Source organism: Streptopelia decaocto, assembly GCF_964273445.1.
Source record: "Streptopelia decaocto genome assembly, chromosome: 11".
In the NCBI taxonomy this organism is placed as follows: domain Eukaryota; kingdom Metazoa; phylum Chordata; class Aves; order Columbiformes; family Columbidae; genus Streptopelia; species Streptopelia decaocto.
The window spans coordinates 6290653-6311562 of NC_138666.1; the positions used below are offsets into that span (position 1 = coordinate 6290653).

A 20910-nucleotide genomic window follows, 5' to 3' on the forward strand; every position below is an offset into this window, starting at 1 on the left:
AAGCTGTATATAAAACATCACAGGAGAAAAGCAGAGATCAAAACCACACGGTTCTTCCACAGGTTTCAATTTTCAAAGCCAGGGAACCTGACACAGTGTCACCAACAACTGCTATTAAGCTCCAAGATGGTTCTGTGACCCAGAACTCCCCAACCTGCAGCATCCCCACACACTGGCTTAGTGCATGTTCTTGGTGAGCACCTGAGAGCCCAGCAAAAGGGCAGCTGTGTGCTTTGTTCCTGCAGCCTCTGGCTGATGGGGGCTCCAGGCTCAGCAGCAACCAGGAGCTGTTGGCATCTGCTGGCTCAGCAGGTTTCACTCTGCATCTCAACAGCACGAAACGCCTCTCGGTACAAGATGATGCCCGTGACGTTCATCCCCTGAGAGGGACGTGAGCGCAGAGCAACCTGTGGCTCAGGAGGACTGGACAGGTCTGAGCTTACATCAGTAAGCGGACTCTTCATTTAACACACGATCATTTTTCCCCTGAAGAGCCTCCGGCTGGTGATGCTTTTGAGCTCTGCTAGGATCAGCTCAACACTGGAAGTCCTCAGAGCAGGGTGTGCAGGACCTGGAGCTCAACGCTGTCCTTCTCTTGTCTGTATTTCAGGCATTTTCAAGGTTCAAGTGGCATTTTCCCCTCTTCTGGTCTCATTTTCCTGTTCAAACCCTGGAGATCTGAGATCTGTGACATCATGATTTTGTTTGCTACATTGGTCAGTTGCCATGGAAATCGATATGTCGTCCTAGCCCAGATTTATGGCATCCCCGCAGGATCCGCTGAGAGCAGATGGGCTATGAGGGAGTGAGATTTTATTGCAGCAAAACTACCCGAACAATTAGCAAATCTGGAAAGAAACAAACAGAAAGTGACGTGGCGGTTCCATGATGTGTGTCTGTTCAACGTGAAATTGCCTTCGGCTTTCCGGCCAGCCAACACACAGCCAGGTCCTTCTCTACCACAAGCATCTCATCTCATGACTGGTGGGAGTTGGAGAAGAGGACTCAGCAGGGTGAGGAGGGAGAAGTCACCAGAAGTGCCATGTCAAGGTATTTCTGTATTTTAAACAGCCTGGTACCTGCCATGGTAGACTCCGGAACTCAAAAATCAAGTACAAGCCATGGAAAACATGCCAAATGTGTGCTTTCCATGACTTGCAACTTGCTTTTTGAGGTTTTTTTGAGCACATCAAGCTTGCTTGAAGCCACCTTCTCGTCTTCTCTGGGAACATTTTCTCCAGGATGACAAATGCCTCGTGCCTGCAAGTCGGGGCGAGGGACAGAGCAAACACCACACAGTCAGTCTGGCAAAGCTCATGGAGCAAAAGGGACCAGAGCAACGAGCTGCCACAGCCTCTCACAGATTTGCCATTGCTGGAGCCCCTCAAATCAAACCCACATCAGCTGGGTGCCCTCCTAGAAGATGCTTCTCCCCTCTATGCAAGCTGCTGACCACAGTGCAAAAATCTAAGGGACTGATGCACGGGCAGCGAGACTAAATGCTTAGCGCCCACTTCCACTCTCAGTCTTTGAGAATTAAATACCAAAGATCAGCACAGCACTGCCAAACAAATCTGAACACACAGAGCAGGCAATGTGTCCCCCATATAGTGCTCCAGGTCACAGTTACAAACACAGTCCCATCAATTTATCTCCTACTTGGCTAAAGTAAAACCAAAATATAAAGTAAGTCCCTCATGGAGAGCTGTTTCCTTATACTTGGTGTGAAAAAAGCTTTCTGGTATTTTAGGAAAAATGACAAACTCAGAAATCAATATCTGTAAAGGCTGGAAATGCTCACACCACTGATTAGAGCTACACAAACCTGATAGTATTAATACAATTTGTGCAAAGACAATAACTAGAGCTTCTCAGGCCCATCTGCACTGTCAAGACACACACTGTGCCGAGTCCAACAGGTCAGCAGAAGGTTGAGCCCGCTCCCAAAGGAACGACAGCCAAGGTCCTTCACCCAGACCACGATCAGGGTGATCAGAAGGGGGCTGACACTCAGCACTGGTTTCCTTTTGTCCAAAGGGAAACCAGGGAGAAATCCCTGCTCCTTCCCCTCTCACTCCCTCGCAGTTCTCTCCAATTTGCAGACTCCTGAATGTTCAGAAGCGCTGGCGACGTGCCCGCGGTGTCAGCTCCGCCAGCATCAGCCAGGAAGGAGTGACACTGTTATTCTTTCACTGGTTCCCCTCTGTTTAAAAAAGTTGTCAGCTCTTTCCTAGATAAATTTAATTGGCCCCGTGGTCTGTGTCCTTCGGTATCTGGGGACCTGGATGCTGTTATGTGCGGTGGCGTCCTGGGAGAATTGAAACAGGCCAACGATAAGGCACTCAACGATCTCACTGTCAACAATACACGGAGTTCCCGCTGTAGGAGCTATTAGCTGCCTCTGATCTAAACCTCCAATTAAAGTGGTGATTAGGCCCAGTGAGGCATTCTCTGTCCATGAATTATTCATCTCCCTTCACAGTAACAGCACCAGGGGGGATTAGAATGAGAGCTGGTGAAAACAGAGGCATTTTAAGCAGGGTTTTAACCATATACAAGCAAACATTTATCTTTCAAATCTTTCATCTTTTCTTCTTCTGGAAATTAAAGCCCCTCTGTCCCTTCAGGCCCGTGCTGCGGGCGGGGAACAGCGTCATGCTGCCAGGGACACCGGTGGGGACACAGGCAGGATGGGCAGGCTCCGAGGACTTGACACCAAGCAAGGGAAGGCCCAGGACTGGAGAAGGACATGAGCTGCTTCCATTCCAGGAGAAATCCCCTGGCAAGTGTGAGGACCCCTGGACTAACCCACGGGGCAAAGTGCCACGCTTGCAGTGCTTCTTTTTTCAAAGTAAAGCTAATTATTGCTTTGGCCAGCATGCAGGTCTGTGCCCACCACTGCCCGGCATCTGCTCCTGTAACACCAGTGCCATCCGAGATCTTTTCTCTGGATATTCCCTCCTCCAACATCTCTCTCAGCCACGTTATTTTATGTCCTTTGTCCTTTTGGCTCCTGGGAAATTTCTACAGCCTCCACTCATTTCCCATCCTGAAAATGAAGGAAAAGTAAATGTAACCAGGCCTCAGGGACATTCAAACGGCACTGTCACCCTGCAGTGTGGGGCTCACAGGGAGCTCGAGTGGGTGGGAATCTCTTTTCCCTGCCTTTCCCTGCTTTCCCTCTCCTGCTCCCTGGGACAGGATTTCTGGGGAAGGGAACACAGGCTGAGCTGGGATAACCACAGTTCCTCTGCAGAAACTAAACCAGGGTTTGTATTTTGTGCTGCCCCTGAGCTGTTCTTGGGTGGAGGAGCCAGTACAAGGGAAGCTGTGGCTCCTCCTCTCCCTGTGTGATCCCTGTAGGGACACAGCTTCTGTGACCTGTGGGACTGGGGTGCCGGGGGGAGCCACGACACCCAGGACAGCCCCCCCCCGGTAACATCAGCCCCCCGAAACACTGGAGACCAAGATGATGCATCTGGTGCCAAGCACATGCAGATGCACGTGGAGAAGAGAGGGTGGATCAGTGGTGGGCTGGGCTGTTCCGCAGACAGATGGCCATGTTTTTAACCAAAGGGAGGGTGGGGGCATTTTATTTATATTTTTACTGTTTCAAATCAATTTCTTTCTAGGTTACATAAACTACAGATACTGAGAGGAGTTACAAAGCGTAGCTAAGAGAAGTGAGGGAAAACAAGGAGAGAACAGAAACAGAGTGTATAACGAGGTGTGACAATTTCTAATTCCTGAAGAGCCAAAAAAGTTGCACTAAAATAAAAGTGAGCAGACATCCTATTTTAAATATTCAGCACAGATCGGTTGGACATGAACTGCTGGGTGAAGAATCCTGTGCCAACACTAGACACAAACACAACTTCACAGAGCAGGAGCTGAAGACGCAGCCCCATCACCGTGCTTGAACTAAAACTCTGGACATAATAAAGCATCAACACAGACTCTGCCTCCTGGACAGAATGGTGATTAGATGTGTACTCTCTGTGATGAGAAAAAAAAAATTCAGAATACTTCAGAGCCAAACGCATCCAAGCAGCGTCCACGCTTGAGAGACTCCTACCTGGGACACGGACTCCATGCAAAGGGTTAGAAAGCGCCATCCCAATCTCGGTCATCCCATACCTCTCCAGCAATGTGTGCCCTGTGATGCTCTTCCACTTCTCCAGGACAGGCACGGGCAGGGCTGCTGAGCCTGACACCATTAACCTGCACAAGGAAACCCAAGATAAAAAAGTACACAAGATCACCTTCGCTCCAGGTAATTCACAGTTTAACACAGGGTTACATAAAGTCTGCTCCTATGTAAAACCTTAAGACAGAAGCCCCAAAAGCTTTTTAACCAATACCAAGGATGTTCGTGACAGACAGACGATTGTGTGACTGCGGTTTAAGTTAAGATGGCACAGCCTCCTAAAAGAGATCCTGTAGTACACGCTTAGGTTGCAGGACAATGTCCTTAGCCTTGTGTTATATAGGGTGACACCTATAACAAGCACGCAGTCCCCTTCTGGCTTTACCATGTAAGACTGGCTCATAATTAAACAATGTCACCCTGGTTCTGTCAAAGAGACGCTAAAGCACAACCACCAAGAGGCGATGGTGAAAAGAAACCTCAGTAGATCCATGGTGGGGACAGCCAGCTGCCAGCAGCCCCTGCCCACAGGGACATCACTCACCCACCTGATGTTTTCCTGGCAAAAGGCACGCACAAAATCCTGGACTTGCGGCTGAGAGAAATGCTTGTCGTAATACTCGATCAGCTTGGCATAGATGGTGGGCACTGCCATGAAGACACTGATACGGGGAGCCTGGGTGCTTAGGAGCTTCTTCCAAACCTAGAAAGGAAAGGAACAGACACGTATAAAAATACACCTCAATGTGAAGCATAGAGGGAAGCGATCCCCAGCGCTGTCAACACCAACCGCTCAGGTTCACAAACAGGTTCCCAAACAAGGGCCCTGCAAACGCTTCCTGGGGCAGTGACCCCCACAGCTGCTCCTGCGAATGGTGTGAGGGGAACCTGAGGGGCAGGAGTGCAACAGACTGGCCCAAAGCAAAGCCATCCCCGTCATGAACAGCCCAGCCTCTGCTGCCGAAGGTTCCTGGAAAACACAAACTGGAAGCCCGTTATGCGCAGCTCATTCAAACCCAGAACACCAGCTCCCAACCCTCATCATGCCCCTTACTGCCCAAAGAGCAATATTCAGCTCATCCCAGCTGGGGATCACCCACCTGCTTTCACTCTCAATGAGCACAAGATGATGGAAAATGCATTTTTAGTACTGTCATGTTACAGCAAATAACTTGCTCCTGAAGACATAAGCTTGTGGCAGAATCAGTTAATTCCCTTATCATGTACAGCTCTTCAGAGGCTACACAAAGCCTCCAGCTTTTCAAAGCATGGGAGCTCTTCTTTGAAAGAGACTAAGCCACAGCCAAAGATACACAGGTAGGAGCCCACAGACTCCAGCCTTTGAGGGAGAAATGCTTTTAAGCTGGATGGCAGGGCTGGGAAGAGAGATATCACATGCTTGAACTGGGAGTGAGACTCTACCACAATGGAAATGATCATCTTCTGGTGAGTGGGTGCAGACGTGTCCCCAGTGAGCTCACATCAGCCAGCAGAAACCGCAGGTAAAAACACAGATTAAAAAAACCAAACAACCAAACAGGAGGGCAGGTTCACCAACCGCACTCTTCCCAAGAGGAACGGTCCCTGCAGGACAGACATTCTTCAGTTGCAACACCTGCCAACCTGTGGGAACCACAAATGGGGGGAAATTCCAGGAGAACCAGCTCTGCTGCGGGGGGGGATGAAGACCAAGTGACCCCCTGCTGCTGCCCTGGCTGAGCAGCTCCCCTTGGGAGCAGTTAGCAAAGGGTACAAGCCATAAATATTGTGATTGTGCCCACTCCTCCTACACCTTGCCACTCTTCCCTCTAGGTAAACTCTTCCCTAGACAGGAACAATCCAAAGCCATCAATAAAAAAAAGCTACGGTGACGGTCGCCTCTTCCATTCGCTCAGGTCCCTGCCCCGGTGTTGACAAATGTATTTCCTAACAGCTCCTGACACCGCGTGCCGCCTCTCCCCTCCCTGCCCGCGCACGCTCAGCTGCACACAGACACGTGAGACGGCGAGAAAAAGCAGGAATTGATGGCAGGTGAACAAGTGATTCTCCTTCATGCTGTCACTCTGCCCCTTCCCCTCCGTCCTATTTGCTTGGGCTCCATTTCATTACTTTTTACTTCGCTGCACCGGTGCCGCCTCCCCCCACACCTCTCACTCCACTGCTTCAGAACAATCAGCTCCTAAAAATAAAATAAAATGAAAAACAAACAACAAAACCACAACAAACAAACCCACCACCACCATATTGTTATTCTTAATAGAGCAGGACACATCTGACGAAGGCACCATCCCAATGAACAGACGTGAGCTCACGCTGCTTCCCAGCCCAGAGATGGTGCTCGACGGGGTGAGACAAATGCAGGAGGTGGAAACCCCCTGGACACATCAGGAGCTGCAAGATCCCCTTGGTATCAGGAAAAGCAGAGGAGGAACATGACTTGCCTGGACTGACGGGTGACATGCCCAGAGAGGGAACGCTGCCCTTGCAGAAACCCCATCTACCAGCACAATACCCTAAAACAAGGCGGAATAGGCAAAATTGCATTTAGGAGCATCTACCCCCTACCATGCTCCTCCCAGCTCCCCCCAAAGCTCTTTTGCTCTCCAGTCCCCCCAAAATCTTCCCCCTTGGAGCCGCAGGATGGAGAAGGGCCTCTCCAAAGGCAGGGCTGGATGCATGGACCTGCTCTGGCAGCCCAGTGTGAGATGTGATGGCAGCGGGGATCAGGACCATGCTGAAAAAAAACGAAGGGAGGCAGATGCTCAGAGCTGCTGGATCCTTGCTGTGTGATTTTTTGTTAATTTTTTTTTTTCAAATTCTTTTTCCCTTCACAAGTCCAGAGCAGCTGTGGGGAGCACAGGCAGACTTCCAGTCTGGCCACACAGCAGAGTCATTTTCACATGGATTTAGATTTGAAAAACAACAAAACCATCGCTCCAAAACATAGCAGATCTCTCTTGTACTCCAGAGTGCCCTGTCCCTGCAGTCCTGCTCAGCTCCTGCCCCAGATAAAATCCTCCCTATCCCCACACCAGCCACGGGAGCAGCTTTTTTGTGTCAGCCCAACTTGCCCCAGCAACAGCCCCTTTCCTGAGGATAAGCAGCTGCCTTTGGATTTGTGCCACCAGCTGCCAGGGTGACCTGCTGAATAGCCAAACATCTCCACCTGCTCTGCTCCTGCTCGGCCAAGTCTCCATCCTACCGCTGTGTTTTATCGGCACCGAGCCGCGGTACAAAGCTGGCAAACCCAAGCCCTCTGCAGCACCCGAGCTGTCCGGAGGGTTTGTCACCACCCAGCCAGCTGTAACAGCTATTTCTGGTTTGTACCTATAACTTCAGGGTTTAAGAGAAGAATCTGGGAAAGTCTCGTTACCTGGGACTAATTAAAACAATCCTGGGGCTTAGTAAGGCTCGTGGAAAGAGCCCGGCTTCCCCTTCCAGCGCCCGGCATCCTCCATCGCTGCCGTGCTCAGAGCCGCACAATCCATCTCGCCCTCTGTCAGCCCACGTGTCACCGTCACCACATCAATCACGTGTGCACAGAGTATCGGCAGCACGTCATTTCAGTTTATGCTGCTCACCTGACACCTCAGGACTCCAAGTGCTTTTAAAAAAAACAAGGATTCTGGAGGTAAACACAGTGTCAGACACAAGGGAAGCAGCAGCCTTCCCATGGAAGGTGTTCAGGGATGGACCAAGATTCCCTTTAGGATAAACAAGGGTTAGAAATAAAAAGCTTCTAACTGCAAGAAACCAAGAGTGGGAACAGCTTCCTATCAGCAATAACAGCAGCAAAAGCCCAGGGCTGCTGGAGCCAGCAAAGAACCAGGAGACCTCCTGTTCCCAAGAGCCTTCCTGTCAGCCCAACATTCCTGATTTTCTTTCCCTCCCCCTGCACAAAAGCATATCCAGGCAATTCCATGGGCTGGCCAGTGATATTTTGCTACCAGTAAATAAAAAATTAAAAAAAAAAAAAAAAGGAGAAAATTAAACCAGCAAGTACAAAACAACTCAAGTGAGAAATAGCTGTAAGTTTTTCCCCATGTATTTCTTCCAGCATGCAGATGGCAACGGAGGACGGAGGAACATGAGAGCTGCTCATTCCATCCAGCAACCTTCCCAACCTTCAGGTCACCTGAAGGAAGAGGTGCAAGCACAGAGGAGAAAAAGGCAATAAGTTTTTTCCTTTCCAGAAGCCACACCTTCAGTGGGGGATGCACAGTGCCAGAAACTAGACAGAAAACACCAACTCTACCAACATCCGGGCATCTTCTAATGCAACGAAAACAGAAGAGAAGGTGGTAACAACCACTTGCATGCTAAATCTTGCAAGACTTTGCCTGATACAGGACTTCCAAAAGCAGCCAGAAATGATGCAGGCAAAAAAACCCTAAAAGCTGAAAAGAAAGCAAATATTGGCATGGATTTTCCCATCAGACCTCAAAGGGATAACAGACAGCCCATGCCGCTGCTTCTATCGACAGATACAACAGCTCCTCTCTTCTATAAAATTATTGTATCATTTTCAGTTGCTATTGAATTTTTTTAAACCTTTTCAGAGGTAACAATACCCCTAATGCAAGGTTAAATCAGCCCTTTACTCCCCTTCTAATGGGGGAGATGGTTTTGTGTTTCGCATCGATTGCTGCCATGCAGGGAGCAGCACCGGCAAGGAAAAAAGGCCTGCCTGCAATTTTCAGAGCCTGATCCTCATTTGGTGAGACCCTGCACCTAATGCCGAGCACAGAAATCTCCGGTAACTCTACACACACGTTTGACACCGGTTTATCCCCAACAAAGGCAGACGGGCACGACGTGAGAGCATCAAGGGGAGCTCTGCTCTCCCAAGGACTGAGCCGCGGATGCTTCACGAGCAATATGAGAGAGAAACATTCTTCTCTTCAAAGGGAAATTGGGCCCTTGGTGGCTTCATCTCATGTTTGTTATAACCCCAAACTGTTTGCGCTCGGCATGACTCTGGTTTTAATCATTTATTCATCAGCACAGTTTGATGGCCCCTCCGCATTCCAGGCTGAAGCTTTTAAACCCTTCCTACGCTGTAGGCATGCTGAAAGGAGCAAGTGCTTTCCCTGGGACCTGGTAATATAAATAAATATGACAGGCTCTAGTTCCATTTTTTATATTTCCCCACACACATCAAAAGACATTACTCCGTAACAGATGCTGAAGACAGACGGCAGATCTGGGGAGATGGGAAGAAAAACCTCGAACTTTTTAAAGCCAGGTCTGCGAGAAGTGATCAAACATAATCCATTCACTAGTGACCTGCTCCTCCCTCCACCGACTCCTCTTTGAGTCTGAAATAAAATTGCTCCACTGAAGCCTCCCATTAACAGATGAAAAGACAATTGCCTTTCTCCAGCTGAAACCGGATAGGAAATGCAATCCCCAAGCCACATCTTAGCAGTACTTGGTTATTGGAGATCAGACTCCCCGGCTTGGATTTGCTTTTCTTTTAAAAATAAGCTAAAAGAGCTGGGCAGAGTGATGTTTGCAGAAGTGACAGGCCCAGGGGAGAGGCTCACTGCGGTGCACGCTTCTCCTTCCCGGGGGCAACCAGGGCTGCCAAGCCCTGGATCTCTCCACGCAGCCCGGGGAAGGCACAAAGCATCAGCACCCAGCCTGGCTTGCACGGGTAACGGCAGCAACAAGGACAAACCGCTTGCTCGCGGATCAAACTGCTGGGCTTCAGTGCAGGGGAGTAAGCATACGGCACCAGCAACCCCAGAGCAACACCCCACACGTCACCTCAACGAGCATCAGGTCACGGCACCCTCCCAACATGGGAAAAACTGTCACGGGTGACAAAACACTCAAGGCACATTGAGGGAATTAGTCTCAAATCGCATGCTGGCTCCAGGGATTCATTCCCACCAGGACAAAAGCCTAGAAAGACAGGTCCAAATAAAATTAACAATTATGATGGCTTTGCGTGTGACATTGTAAAGCCGGGTATGATTTTTAGAAGGCTTGATCCTTGGAGGCACCTTAAGTCAGACACGCAGGAATGCTGGCACCAAAACAACGGCTCTTTTTGGAACTTTAGGGCAGTAAATCTGCATCTCGGCATATTTATCACGGCAGCCGCTGCAGGGCACAGACAGTGCTGTCATTCTGCAGGCAGCACAGCTCCAAACCCGCCTGGTAGAGCCAAGTGGGCAGCGCATGCCACAACTAGGTTACAAGGAACCCAGATTTCTATAAGTTGCCCCCATCACTCACCAGAGCAAGTTTTTTTTCCTTCAAGTTTCTGAATACTTTTATTTCCCCTCCTGCACTTAAAGCTAAAAGGCCTCCCAGGATCCAATCTCACGTTTATCAACACAGACAGCTCACAGGGAGCCTTCGCTATCTGAACGTATTTCCCTTCAGGTGACATCAGAGGTGGTCCAAGGCAAAGACAAGCAGGTGCCATCATTCAGACTCAAGAGTGAACCCATAGCAGCTGAAATCCCCAGCAGATGATCCTGCCAAACAGCCAGCAACCTCCTGACTCGCTCCAAAAGGCTCCTGTGCACAGGGTGCCAGGTCCTAATCCAGGATGGGGACAACGTGTGACTGTCACAACAAGAGCACAGACACAGAGGACACCTGGCATCCCCAGACCTGTCTTTATTCCTGACATTTCCATCAAACAGTCACAGCCCAGGGTGTGCTCAGCCGTAGTGGCTGTCACCAAATCAATGCGGGGAAGGGAGATGGAGAAAGGGAGTCCCTGGGGAATGGAGGCTCCAGTGTCTGCTCAGTGCAAACCCCAAAGCTCCCAGAGCCCTTCAAAAAGCACCTGGTCGTGGGCTTTCTCAGCTGCCTGGAAAGGAGAGGGCTCACCTCACACTCCTGCCTTAAGTGCAGGCGTTCATCTCCTCTGGCCACCAATTTGCACAAAAACAGTACAAATCCAGCAGCTTTAAAATTTCCAATCCTGCATAAGAAAAAAAAAAAAAAAAAAAGGGCATTTCAAACAGGTTGAGAAGCAGCTGAGAAATGCTGGCTGCCTGCAAACAGGCCCAGTGCAGCTAGAGAAGCACGTTATGAGGGGAGGATCACATGGGGCTGCTTGGGCTCCACTTGCTCTGGCTCCGGAGGAGGTTCCTGCCCTCCCAGTTCTCACCCTTGAAAAAAGAAAAATAAAATGACATCAGAGCCACCCTTGGCACACACAGCTGTTGGGAGGAAGGCACTTCCAGGCTCACTGCTGGTCCCAAGGGCTCCCCATGGAGGCATGCTGCACCCCAGGGACTACACGCGCCCGAGTACTTTGCAGATCACGTACAAGTGGACTGTAATGCGGGAAATTAAGGGTCCATTTATAAACCCTTTATTAATAAATGATTAATAGATGCAGCCATATTTTTTAATAACTTACAATAAAAAGATGCTACAGAAAGCTTCAGCAAGACAGTCTTAACAGATGGTGCTATAAAGTGAATTATAACATGTACAGTAGCTAGTGCAAAGTAATGGATGTCCTCATTTAATAAAAAGAATCTGATTTTTATGCAGCAACTTTCACGCTTGAGGCATCTCAATACACTTTAATGAGCCCTCGTGGCCTCAGCGATAGCTTGCACGCAGTCGCGGACATCGGATGCTGTTTTAGTAAGAGAGTGGATGTTGGTCAGGACACTGGGGTTACTCCAGTCTCGGTTTTTAACCTTTCCTTGGACAGCTACCAAAAGCAGACAGAAGGGTCTGAAAGATGTCACCTCCTAACACTGCACTGCAGGGAATGACAAGCAAGTCTTGGGCTGGGGCTTGAAATGTCTTCTAACTAAGGAGGGAAAAAAAAAAAAAAAGAGAGAATTACTACCACCACCAAAACCAGACTGGCATCTGTATCCATGACTATAAGGCACGCCGCAAATTATGTAATTTAATAAACACTGTAATAATAAAGTATTTATTTTGTATAATGAAGTGTTAGTGATTAGAAACCAAACACACATTGGGCATGCTGCTGCGGTTTCTCTTGAACCCTTGCCAGTATCACTCAAGGCTAAATATGTCTGCAGCAGGTTGAGAGTAAGTTCCTCGCCTTGTTTTGATCAGCCTGTCAAGTGTTTTAGCTGCCGTTCGAGTTTCTTTATATCACACTATAATTGGCTGCTTTCTCAAGGTGCAGCAAAGGAAAAAAAAAACCAACACAAAAAAAACAAACCACACACAGCAAAACTCAGGCTCCTTTTGCGAAATCCTCCACTGAAACTCTGCTGCTTTTCTGAAAGCTGATTTCAGTAGCAAAGGGCATTTTGTAAACAGCTGGTGAAAATAGACTGGAACTGAAAGGCAGCTTGCATTAAACTCCACAAGAAAGCCTTATTTACCCTCATGTGCTTCCTTTGTAGTGTCGATCAAACCACTTCCAGCTCCCAGGGGAGGCTCTTGGAAAAATAAAGGGAATAATACAAAAGAAAAAAAAAAAAAAAAAATTACATCCTTCAGAGCCCGAGCGCACCTGAGAGCCCTCGGCACAGTGTGTGCCATGGCAGGGACACTCGCCACGCCAGGGACACCCCTCGCCACACCGCCCTCCCTCCCCAAGTTCAACCTTCAGGGTCATGGGGACGCCTCCAGCGCTGTCCCTGCTCACCCTTGGTTGTCAAACGGAGGGGACCGCTGTGATGGGAGCAGGCAGGTGGGGTGTCCCGCTCCCTCGCACCCAAATCCATCCTTCAGCCTCAGCTCATTGATTTGCAGATGTCGGGAGAGCGAGCAGAGAAAGACATGGGTTAGAAGGGACAATCAATCACGGGTGGCACAGGACGTGGAGAAACGCGCCCTCCAGAGGGCTCAGCTTCGCTGCCAGCACCATCTTCTGACACCTCAGCAGCGTCACCGGGGCTGGGAGCCCTCTGAGCCCCGGCTTTGGTGGAAAACACATCCCCACCGCACCCTGAACTTTTGGGGTGACACCCCAAACATGGGGGAAGACAATTTGGCAGTGATCATGGAGGAGACAGCACTGGCTACAGCTGCCAGGCGACCTTCCTGCCCCCTTTTACCATAACATCCTACCTATTTACCTGGGAAACGTAACCAGAGAGCTGCCCCTCTGGGATTCGAGGGCTGTGCCCCCATAAAGGACCAGTGCTCACGCGGTAACTGGGGGTTCAGGTGTCAGGGCCATGCTGAAACAGGAAAGGAAGTGTGTGATTTCTGTGGTTGCTTCTCCAAGAAGCAGTTATAAGAACCAAAGAATCGCACAGTGCTGCAGCTGCTCAGATGGGAGCCCAGGCTCACCCTCACCCAGCAGCAGCACAAAGTCACCAGGGTGTATCCCGCACCTTTGCACTTTGTCCTTTCAGTGTGACAAAGCTGCCCAGCACGCGAATAAATATGACTGTGTAAAGCAGCCTGTTTAGGTACAAAGAACAGGCTTGACAGGCTCTTTTTGCTTTCCCAGGGAGTTCTGTACCAACAGCACACATTTCCTTTCTGCTACGAGGTGGCACCAGCACCTGCAAACCCAATTGTCCCTCAGCAGAGACACTGCAGACCACAACATCTCTCACACCCACAACATTGGGAGATGTACATGAATGGTGCTGGATCCCAGGAACCAGTAACTGTACAAACTGTTCCACCTCGCTGTCAGTTGTCCTGTTTCTAGTCCCTTTTCTTCCTCTCTTTAGGTCAGCTGCCTTCTACTGCAGCAAGGAACAAAAGAAGCAGAGCACTGGGACTGGCATTTTCTCTCTCAGCTAGAAAGCAATGTTATAAGCACGTCTTTACCACATTCCAGGTTTCCCTCCTGCTACCTTTACTGCAAGAAGCTCTCTATTTGCAAGCTCGCTCTCATATCGCTGAGTCTAAACTGAGAGATCTGTTCACACTTGTTTCTCCATGGAGGAAGAGCAATGTTTCTGTGCAAGCGATGAGTACCAGTATTTCTTACCTGGACTTCAAGAAACTCTAGAGCTTGTGCCTTGTCATGTAACATAACAAAAAATGCTGGGCATAGGATAGGAAGGGCAAACGCAAGCTACAAAAAATGAAATCTCTGACAAGTAGCATAACATCAAGCAATACATGGCTAACATGCAAGAGAAAAATCCAGTATTTCCACTTTTCCTGGCACTGGAGAATTAACAACCCTTATTCTGGGTGCAGATGCTCTCAGTGGGTGTGTGGAAGGATCCAGCTCCAGTCAGACCCTCAACATCATGAGGAGGGACAGTGTAATGTTACCATTATGTATGTCACACTTAAATAAGCTGTAGCTTCCAGAAGAGCATGTTTACCCCAGACTGAGTGTCCAAACAAACGCTTTTTTTCTTTTTAACAGACACTTTGTGAACCACATGCAGCCAGTGGCTAAAGAGGCTGGAATTCTTTATGAACTTATTTCCAAAGTTGCTCTAATTACAATGCATGGGGTCTCGCTGCTGAATTTCAAAGACAACGCGTGATCCCTCCAGGCTTACCATCTGTGCGCTGAATTCGGGTAACATGATGCATGTCGCTCCCACCCAAAGAGGACAGAGCAGCTTATTGATCACCCCGTGGACATGATGCAAAGGCAGCACATGCAGGATAACATCCTCCTTCTTCCACTCCCATTTCTCAACCAGCCCTGTGGTCTGTAGAAGAAAACATACAACCCAGTGTTAGGACAGGAGGAAAAGACTCTCCCTGCTCAGAAAACCTGAGGTCTCCAGGCTCCAGATCCCCTGGGCACAGCTGGCTGCAGAAATCACAGACCTTGAACAATGCCTGGGCACAAAAATCTTTCCTTTAGGGCATAAAAATCTTTCCTTTAGGGTCAGAAGTAACAAAATTCCCACCACAACAGCAGAAAACAAGAGGAACACCTGCATCTTGTCAGTATGTCTTCATACATAGATCAAAGTCCTTCCTCATTACTAAGAAATAGTCAGCAATGATTTTAAGTAGGACCTACAAAATTATTAGCCTGCCGCTGTACAGGCAGAGTTGGCAGAAACAGGAATCAAAAGCCTAATTTTCCCAGAACTCTGTTGACATAGTTGGGACACTGACATTGGGCTTTTAGCACCTGTAAGGGATAGTCAGGAGGAGAAGAAAAGCCACTGTCTGATAAACAGAAAGGAGGCCGCATGTTAGTAAAAAATATTAGTATATTAAGCCCTTCCTAGCAGAGTATTTTAAAAGCTAATTATCTCAAGCATTAGACCCTAGGCTTCTGGGTGAGCAATGCCCTTCAGAGCCCAACATTAGCAACTGGAAAGCTTATTTCCAGCCATCTAAAAATAAAAAAAAAAAAAAAAAAAGGCACCATAATAACAGCGGAATTCAGTCATGTCATTCCCGACCCTTTTCCACAGGGCAGGGAGCAGGTTTTAGGCTTTCTGAAGACAGCGCAAAAGATGGTGCCTGCTCAGGCCGCCTCCCAAATGATCAGCATATTTGTGAGGGAAGAGATTCTTTGCCCAATATAGCCCAGCCCTGGCTCTACCCATCATCGCTCTGCACCGCTCCCATTGCTGCAGCATCCGAGTGCCCAGAACAACGCAAGCATTCGGAATCATCCGTAAGGCACGATATATTCCCTGCCCTTTTTCCCTAATGGCATGAATCTATCGGTTGCAGGCAGCGATAACCAACTGGGGAGGGAGTCAGCAGGCTCATACAAACTTTTAATTCCTTTTGGCTCAGAGAGCTAATGGATTTTTTGCCTTGGGGACATATAGCTGAATAATGCACAGACTTCACACAGCACTGTATAGGGCTGGGCTAAATTATATTCCAATTAGGGGCAAAGATCCTTTCTTAGTCACAGTGAAGAAAAGCAAACTGCAAAGAAAGCAGTCGCTTTACAACAGGTCTCATCCCTTCTGCTTTCCAGGAAAGCAAAGAGAAGAGTCCAAAAGGACAAGGTTTAGAGCCTCAAACACTCTTCAGAGAATCACAGAATCATGCTGGTTGGACAAGACCCTCAAGATTGAGTCCAACCATAACGCAACTCTAGCACTAAACTATGTCACTAAGAACCTCATCTATGTGCCTTTTAAACCCCTCCAGAGATACACCTTCTGTGAGTTCACCTTAAAAGCATTGAGGACTTTTGAGATACAACCCCCGTGGCTCTGGGCAGAATTTGGTTGTGTGTGTTTGTAACCCCAAAACACCTCCAAAGACCAAGAGCTCTGTAACCTGGCAGGAGCACTGCAGAGAGGAAGCGGCACTCACCACAGCTTGCACGTTCTCATGGGTGCTGAGGACGCCTTTAGGTCTTCCCGTCGTCCCACTAGTGTAGATTATCATGGCTCCTCTGTCTTTCCACGAGGAGCAGGTTGTCAAGGGACCCTCCTCCACTGCTGCAGCACTTGCAGATCCATTGCTATGAGACCTAAGAAGCGGCAAAACCGGGACTCCCAGCTTCTCAGCACTGGGGGTTATTTTCCCCAAGAATTCCTCTGCTGCGATGACGAGAGCACTCTGCGAGTCCTCAACCACATATTCCAGCTCCTGCACTGGGTGTTTCTTGTAGAGGGGCACTGCTATACCCCCACTCATCCAGGAAGCCCACTGGGCCACCACATATGAGGCATCATTGGGACACAAAAATGAGATCCTCTCTTCCTTCAAGTCCCTGCTGGAGCACCCCAGTGTCCTACAGATCTCCTGGGACAAGCGCAGGCTCTGGCTGAGAAGGTCCCTGTAAGTGTGCTCACCGTTTTGGTCAATGATGGCGATTTTATCACCAAAAGCCAAAGCCCTAGTGAAGACGGGGGTAATGTCACCACTGTGGGCTGCCCGAGCAGTTTGCAGAGCCCTGTGGGGACAGCCGGCCCTCTGCCGCCCACACAGCCCCCACCTGCCACGGTGCAAGTCCCTGACGAGGCATCGAAGGGCTCGGCTCGCTTGGGGGAAGAGCAGGGAGACCAGCATCCTGCCAACACCTCTTGTTTTGGAGCGATTCTGCAGAAAGCAATTATAGGAACAGATAAGTACATGCAGCAATTACCCAGGGGGTTATTCCCACAAAGGAGAAGTGGCAGCCTTGAGTTGAATAATGCCCACTGTATTATTAATGTTTATGCTTCAGACTGCTGCATCCCCAGTGCACTAAGCCCTGGTCGGATGGAACAGGAGACAGAGACCCTTCCCTATGTGGCCTCTGTGTCCTCCAAAACTTAAATTATGAAACAGTTTTCATCAATCAGTAATATTAGGACACTAAGTAGTGGCTACTTAAGGTGCCACTCAAACTCAGTGTGACCAGCAGTTGAGGAAATTAAAGACAACAATCCCTAGCTCTCAATTCACAGTTTCCACCACTGTGGTGAAACACCACCTTGCTCTGTGCTTCGAGTTAGGCAGCACAGAGCTAGACATGAAATCCAGGCCTCCTCAGGTTTGGTCCAGTCAAGATTATTTCCTGCGTGAGCTTTCCTTTGAGCAGCAGCACAGCTGAGTACAGGAACATGCCCAAACCCTCCCACCTGATGGATCATCCATCACTAACACTGCTCCGGCTCAGTCGCATTCTTACGTGACACAGCAAGCGATTCACAGCAAACAGCAGCAGGGAAGTGCGGTCCTGCACACCCTGACCTGGGGGTTTGGTACTTCTGAAAGTACCAACCTGGCAGCTGAGCAGAGCATTGGGACAAGCTCAGCTCCACTTGATCTGAGCCCAGTCTAACCATCACCCCAGTCACTCTGCCAGAGCAATGACACAATGCACAGGGACATCGCACCACAGAAAAACCTCCAAAAGGGAACAGGGAGATGTATCAGCGCCAGTAAAGGTTTTACAGGAAGATCGCGGCCGGTACAAACATCCCGCATTCTGCCTTTGTGCTTAGACAGCACGATGACATCAACCTGCTCACTCATGGGAAAAGTCAGCAAAAAGCCTCTTGTGGTGACTGGTAAGAAGTCCCTGAAGCTCTGAAGTTTGCTCTTCACCCCTTTTCATCACCCTCTCCCTTTGAAAGGGAAAGATTTGTGTCATAATATCAGACAGTACGTGAAGCATCTCACAGAAGCATCTGGGAAAATGTTAATGCACAGAGCAAATCCCACCAGAATATAACCGGGAGATGGGAGCCCTGGGGACCACGGGAACACTCTGCAGGGGAGATCGCTGGTACCGCATTGAGAGAACTGAAAATATGCCTCAAAAGAATCCTGATCCCCCTCTGGACAGAGCCTGGAAGCTCAACAAGAACAAGCACCCTTGTTGTACAGAGACCGTCACCGACACCAACAGGGGAGCAGAGAAGACAGAACAGAGCTGTGATAGAAGAAAAAAGGACTTTAGTGCACAGCCTGGCTAACGGTTGCTAGTAAACGTCCCCCCTGAGGCATCCCTGGAGAGATACTGTGACAAGAGGACAGAGCCAAAGGATGACAACTTCTCCCTTGGTAAGAGTGTATGTGACATTTCCTCAATGCTGGCAATAATGACTTGATTTAAAAAAAAACCAAACAAAACAAAACCCAACTTTGTAATCAGTGCCTATTAGTGGAGCTAATATCCTCAACTCAAATATCCTCCCAGCTCAGCTTCCCACCATGGGGAGGAGCTGAAACAAAAAGGATCCCAAGAACTGGCAGCTCAGGGATGAGCTGAACATGGCTCAACCCAGCTCAGGCTGCTCAGACAAGGGGTTATTTTTGCACAGATGTAGCTGACAGCCCTGCAGTCTCTCCCATCCACCTTCAGAGCATTTCTCCAGCCAGACACTGGCTTTGCACGTATTTTCTTTTGCATATCGACCTCAATTTCTGCTTCTGCAAAACAAACTTGTGATTTAGTGCGGAAACATCTGGTAGGGGGAGAGGCTTTAAACCCAGAGCGTGGTAACCAAGTACACTCATGACATACACCATCAGGATGGAAAAAAAACAAAACAGGTCATGACAAAGCTCACATGACAGATTTCCATTTCTCTGTAGGGACTAAAATATAAAAAAAAGTGAGAACACCATCCGTAACATAAACCAACTCACCTCACTCTGACCCGTGCCCAAGGTCAGCTCACTGGTGAGATGTCAACACTCCAGTCATTAAGAGGGGCATTAATTGGAAGCAACCCTTTGCCAGGATCCCGCTACGCTCCGGGCCAGCACAGTTAAGTGCACTTGGCATGCTCACTGTTCCTCGCGCTGCTCTGGAGCAGGTGTTAGCTGCTGCTTCAGAACAGCTGCTTCCAAAAAAAAAAAATTAAAAAAAAAATAAATCACATTATCCCCTTTTCACTACAGCAACAGTCTGGATTTAATGGAACAATAACCAGCAGCACCTTCAGCCAGGCCTGGGTGTTTATGGACTTCATAGAACAAGTGTTGACAGGGTGTGTACAGACTCACAGACACTCAGGACAGGGTGAATTAGCAGCAGGGGCCGTTTTCTTTACCTGCCTGTTGCTCGGGTGTAACTGGGACACACACACACCCCCCGGCACAGCACGCATTTTTCGCTGGGGGCCCTGGGGTGGTGGCAGCAGCACAGCAGATGAGCGTTTGCTGCCTCCACCTTCACCCCCTATGGCTAAAATAAGAAATTAAAGTGGCTGGGGAGCTCACACCAGCTCCTGGCACCACCAAACCACCGCAAGCACGGCGGAGCTGAAGCCACAAGGCCGAGCCGCTGCGGACCCCAGACCCGCCATCTCCCCGAGGTTTCATTGCTCTCGCACCCCGGGCAGGGATTCCAGCCCCCGCTCCCTGCCCCGCACGCCAAACCCAGAGCAGCAGCAGGAAAACCCATCTTCCCCTCATTTCCCAGCTACAGCAGGCAAGGATCGGCCCCACCAGGCCCCTCACACCCGCTGCGAGCCCCCGCCGGGCCCGGACTCACGGGACGGGATGTTTATTACGTTGTAATTAAAGCCACCACTAATCGCGGCACCGGGCGGGGGCACCCTCCTACCCCCCACCCCCCACCCCGGGGTCCGAGCGGGGAGCAGAGCGGGCCGAGGGCACCGGGACACGGTTCGGTTCGCCCCGGCTGACGGGACAGGCCAGGCCGGGCCGGGCCGGGCCCGACCCACCGCCTCGGCGGGGCCTCACCTGGCGGCGACACCGCGCCGGGGACCGGTCCGGCCGCGAACGGGCTCCGGCGGAAACGCGGCACCGCGGCCGAACGTTCCCCCCGCCCCGCACCCGTTTTATGGGGATTTGGCCCCAAACCGCCCACTGGGGGCGGGGCTCGGTGGCTCAGCGTGCCGGTGACGTCACTGCGTCCCCCGGTGGCGTCACCACGGTGTGCTCTGATGTCGTGGCAGTAAATGACGTCATGGAGCTGCAGCCCTGCCCGGTGGTGCCAGGCTCATGTGCCAAACAGCTGGATTTGGGCAGGGCTGAGGAATGGCCTGGGCCCCTCCTGGGCGTGGACAGGCATCCTGGGGACACGCAGACATCCCAGGGACACACAGACATACCAGGGATGCACAGACATGCTGGGGACACACAGATATCCCAGGGACACATAGACATCCAGGGGACACACAGACATCCCAGGGATGCATAGACATCCCATGGACACAGATATCCTGGGGACACACAGACATCTCAGGGACACACAGGCATCCAGGGGACACATATAGAGGTCACCACACTGCCACATGGCAGCTGAGCTGAAGCTCTCTGGCCATGGCAGCACTGCGTTCCCCTCCCATTCCAGCCCTGGCCGTATCCCACTCGCCAGGCCTGGCTGGAGCACAGCCCCACACCAGGGGGCCGTGGCACAGGACATCTGGGTGGCACCGACACTGCCACAGCCCCATGGCACCAAGCAGAAACCCAGCCCA

General features: G+C 50.0%; 1 protein-coding gene and 1 long non-coding RNA gene across 6 annotated transcripts in view; both read right to left on the reverse strand.

Moving 5' to 3' along the window:
• Positions 1–20274, reverse strand: part of ACSF3 (acyl-CoA synthetase family member 3) — a 59986-nt gene extending 39712 nt beyond the window's left edge. For 2 of the 5 annotated variants that reach the window (XM_082062388.1, XM_082062392.1), the window contains exons 1-6: positions 20171–20274; positions 19109–19302; positions 16337–17068; positions 14593–14748; positions 4696–4850; positions 4076–4221 (exon numbers count right to left, since the gene is read on the reverse strand). In XM_082062388.1, coding sequence (XP_081918514.1) covers positions 4076–4221; positions 4696–4850; positions 14593–14748; positions 16337–17038 — 1159 coding nt within the window. In that variant the 5' untranslated portion in view covers positions 17039–17068; positions 19109–19302; positions 20171–20274. Of the gene's footprint in view, positions 1–4075; positions 4222–4695; positions 4851–14592; positions 14749–16336; positions 17069–19108; positions 19306–19515; positions 19923–20170 lie in introns of those variants that run through there. The other 3 variants (XM_082062389.1, XM_082062390.1, XM_082062391.1) reach the window with 3 other exon arrangements.
• Positions 11486–14577, reverse strand: LOC309444518. The gene is made up of 3 exons (XR_014185061.1): positions 12759–14577; positions 12493–12549; positions 11486–11939 (listed from the first exon to the last, which is right to left on the reverse strand). It is a non-coding gene; the product is annotated as an uncharacterized lncRNA (long non-coding RNA).
• Positions 20275–20910: the final 636 nt, after the last annotated feature.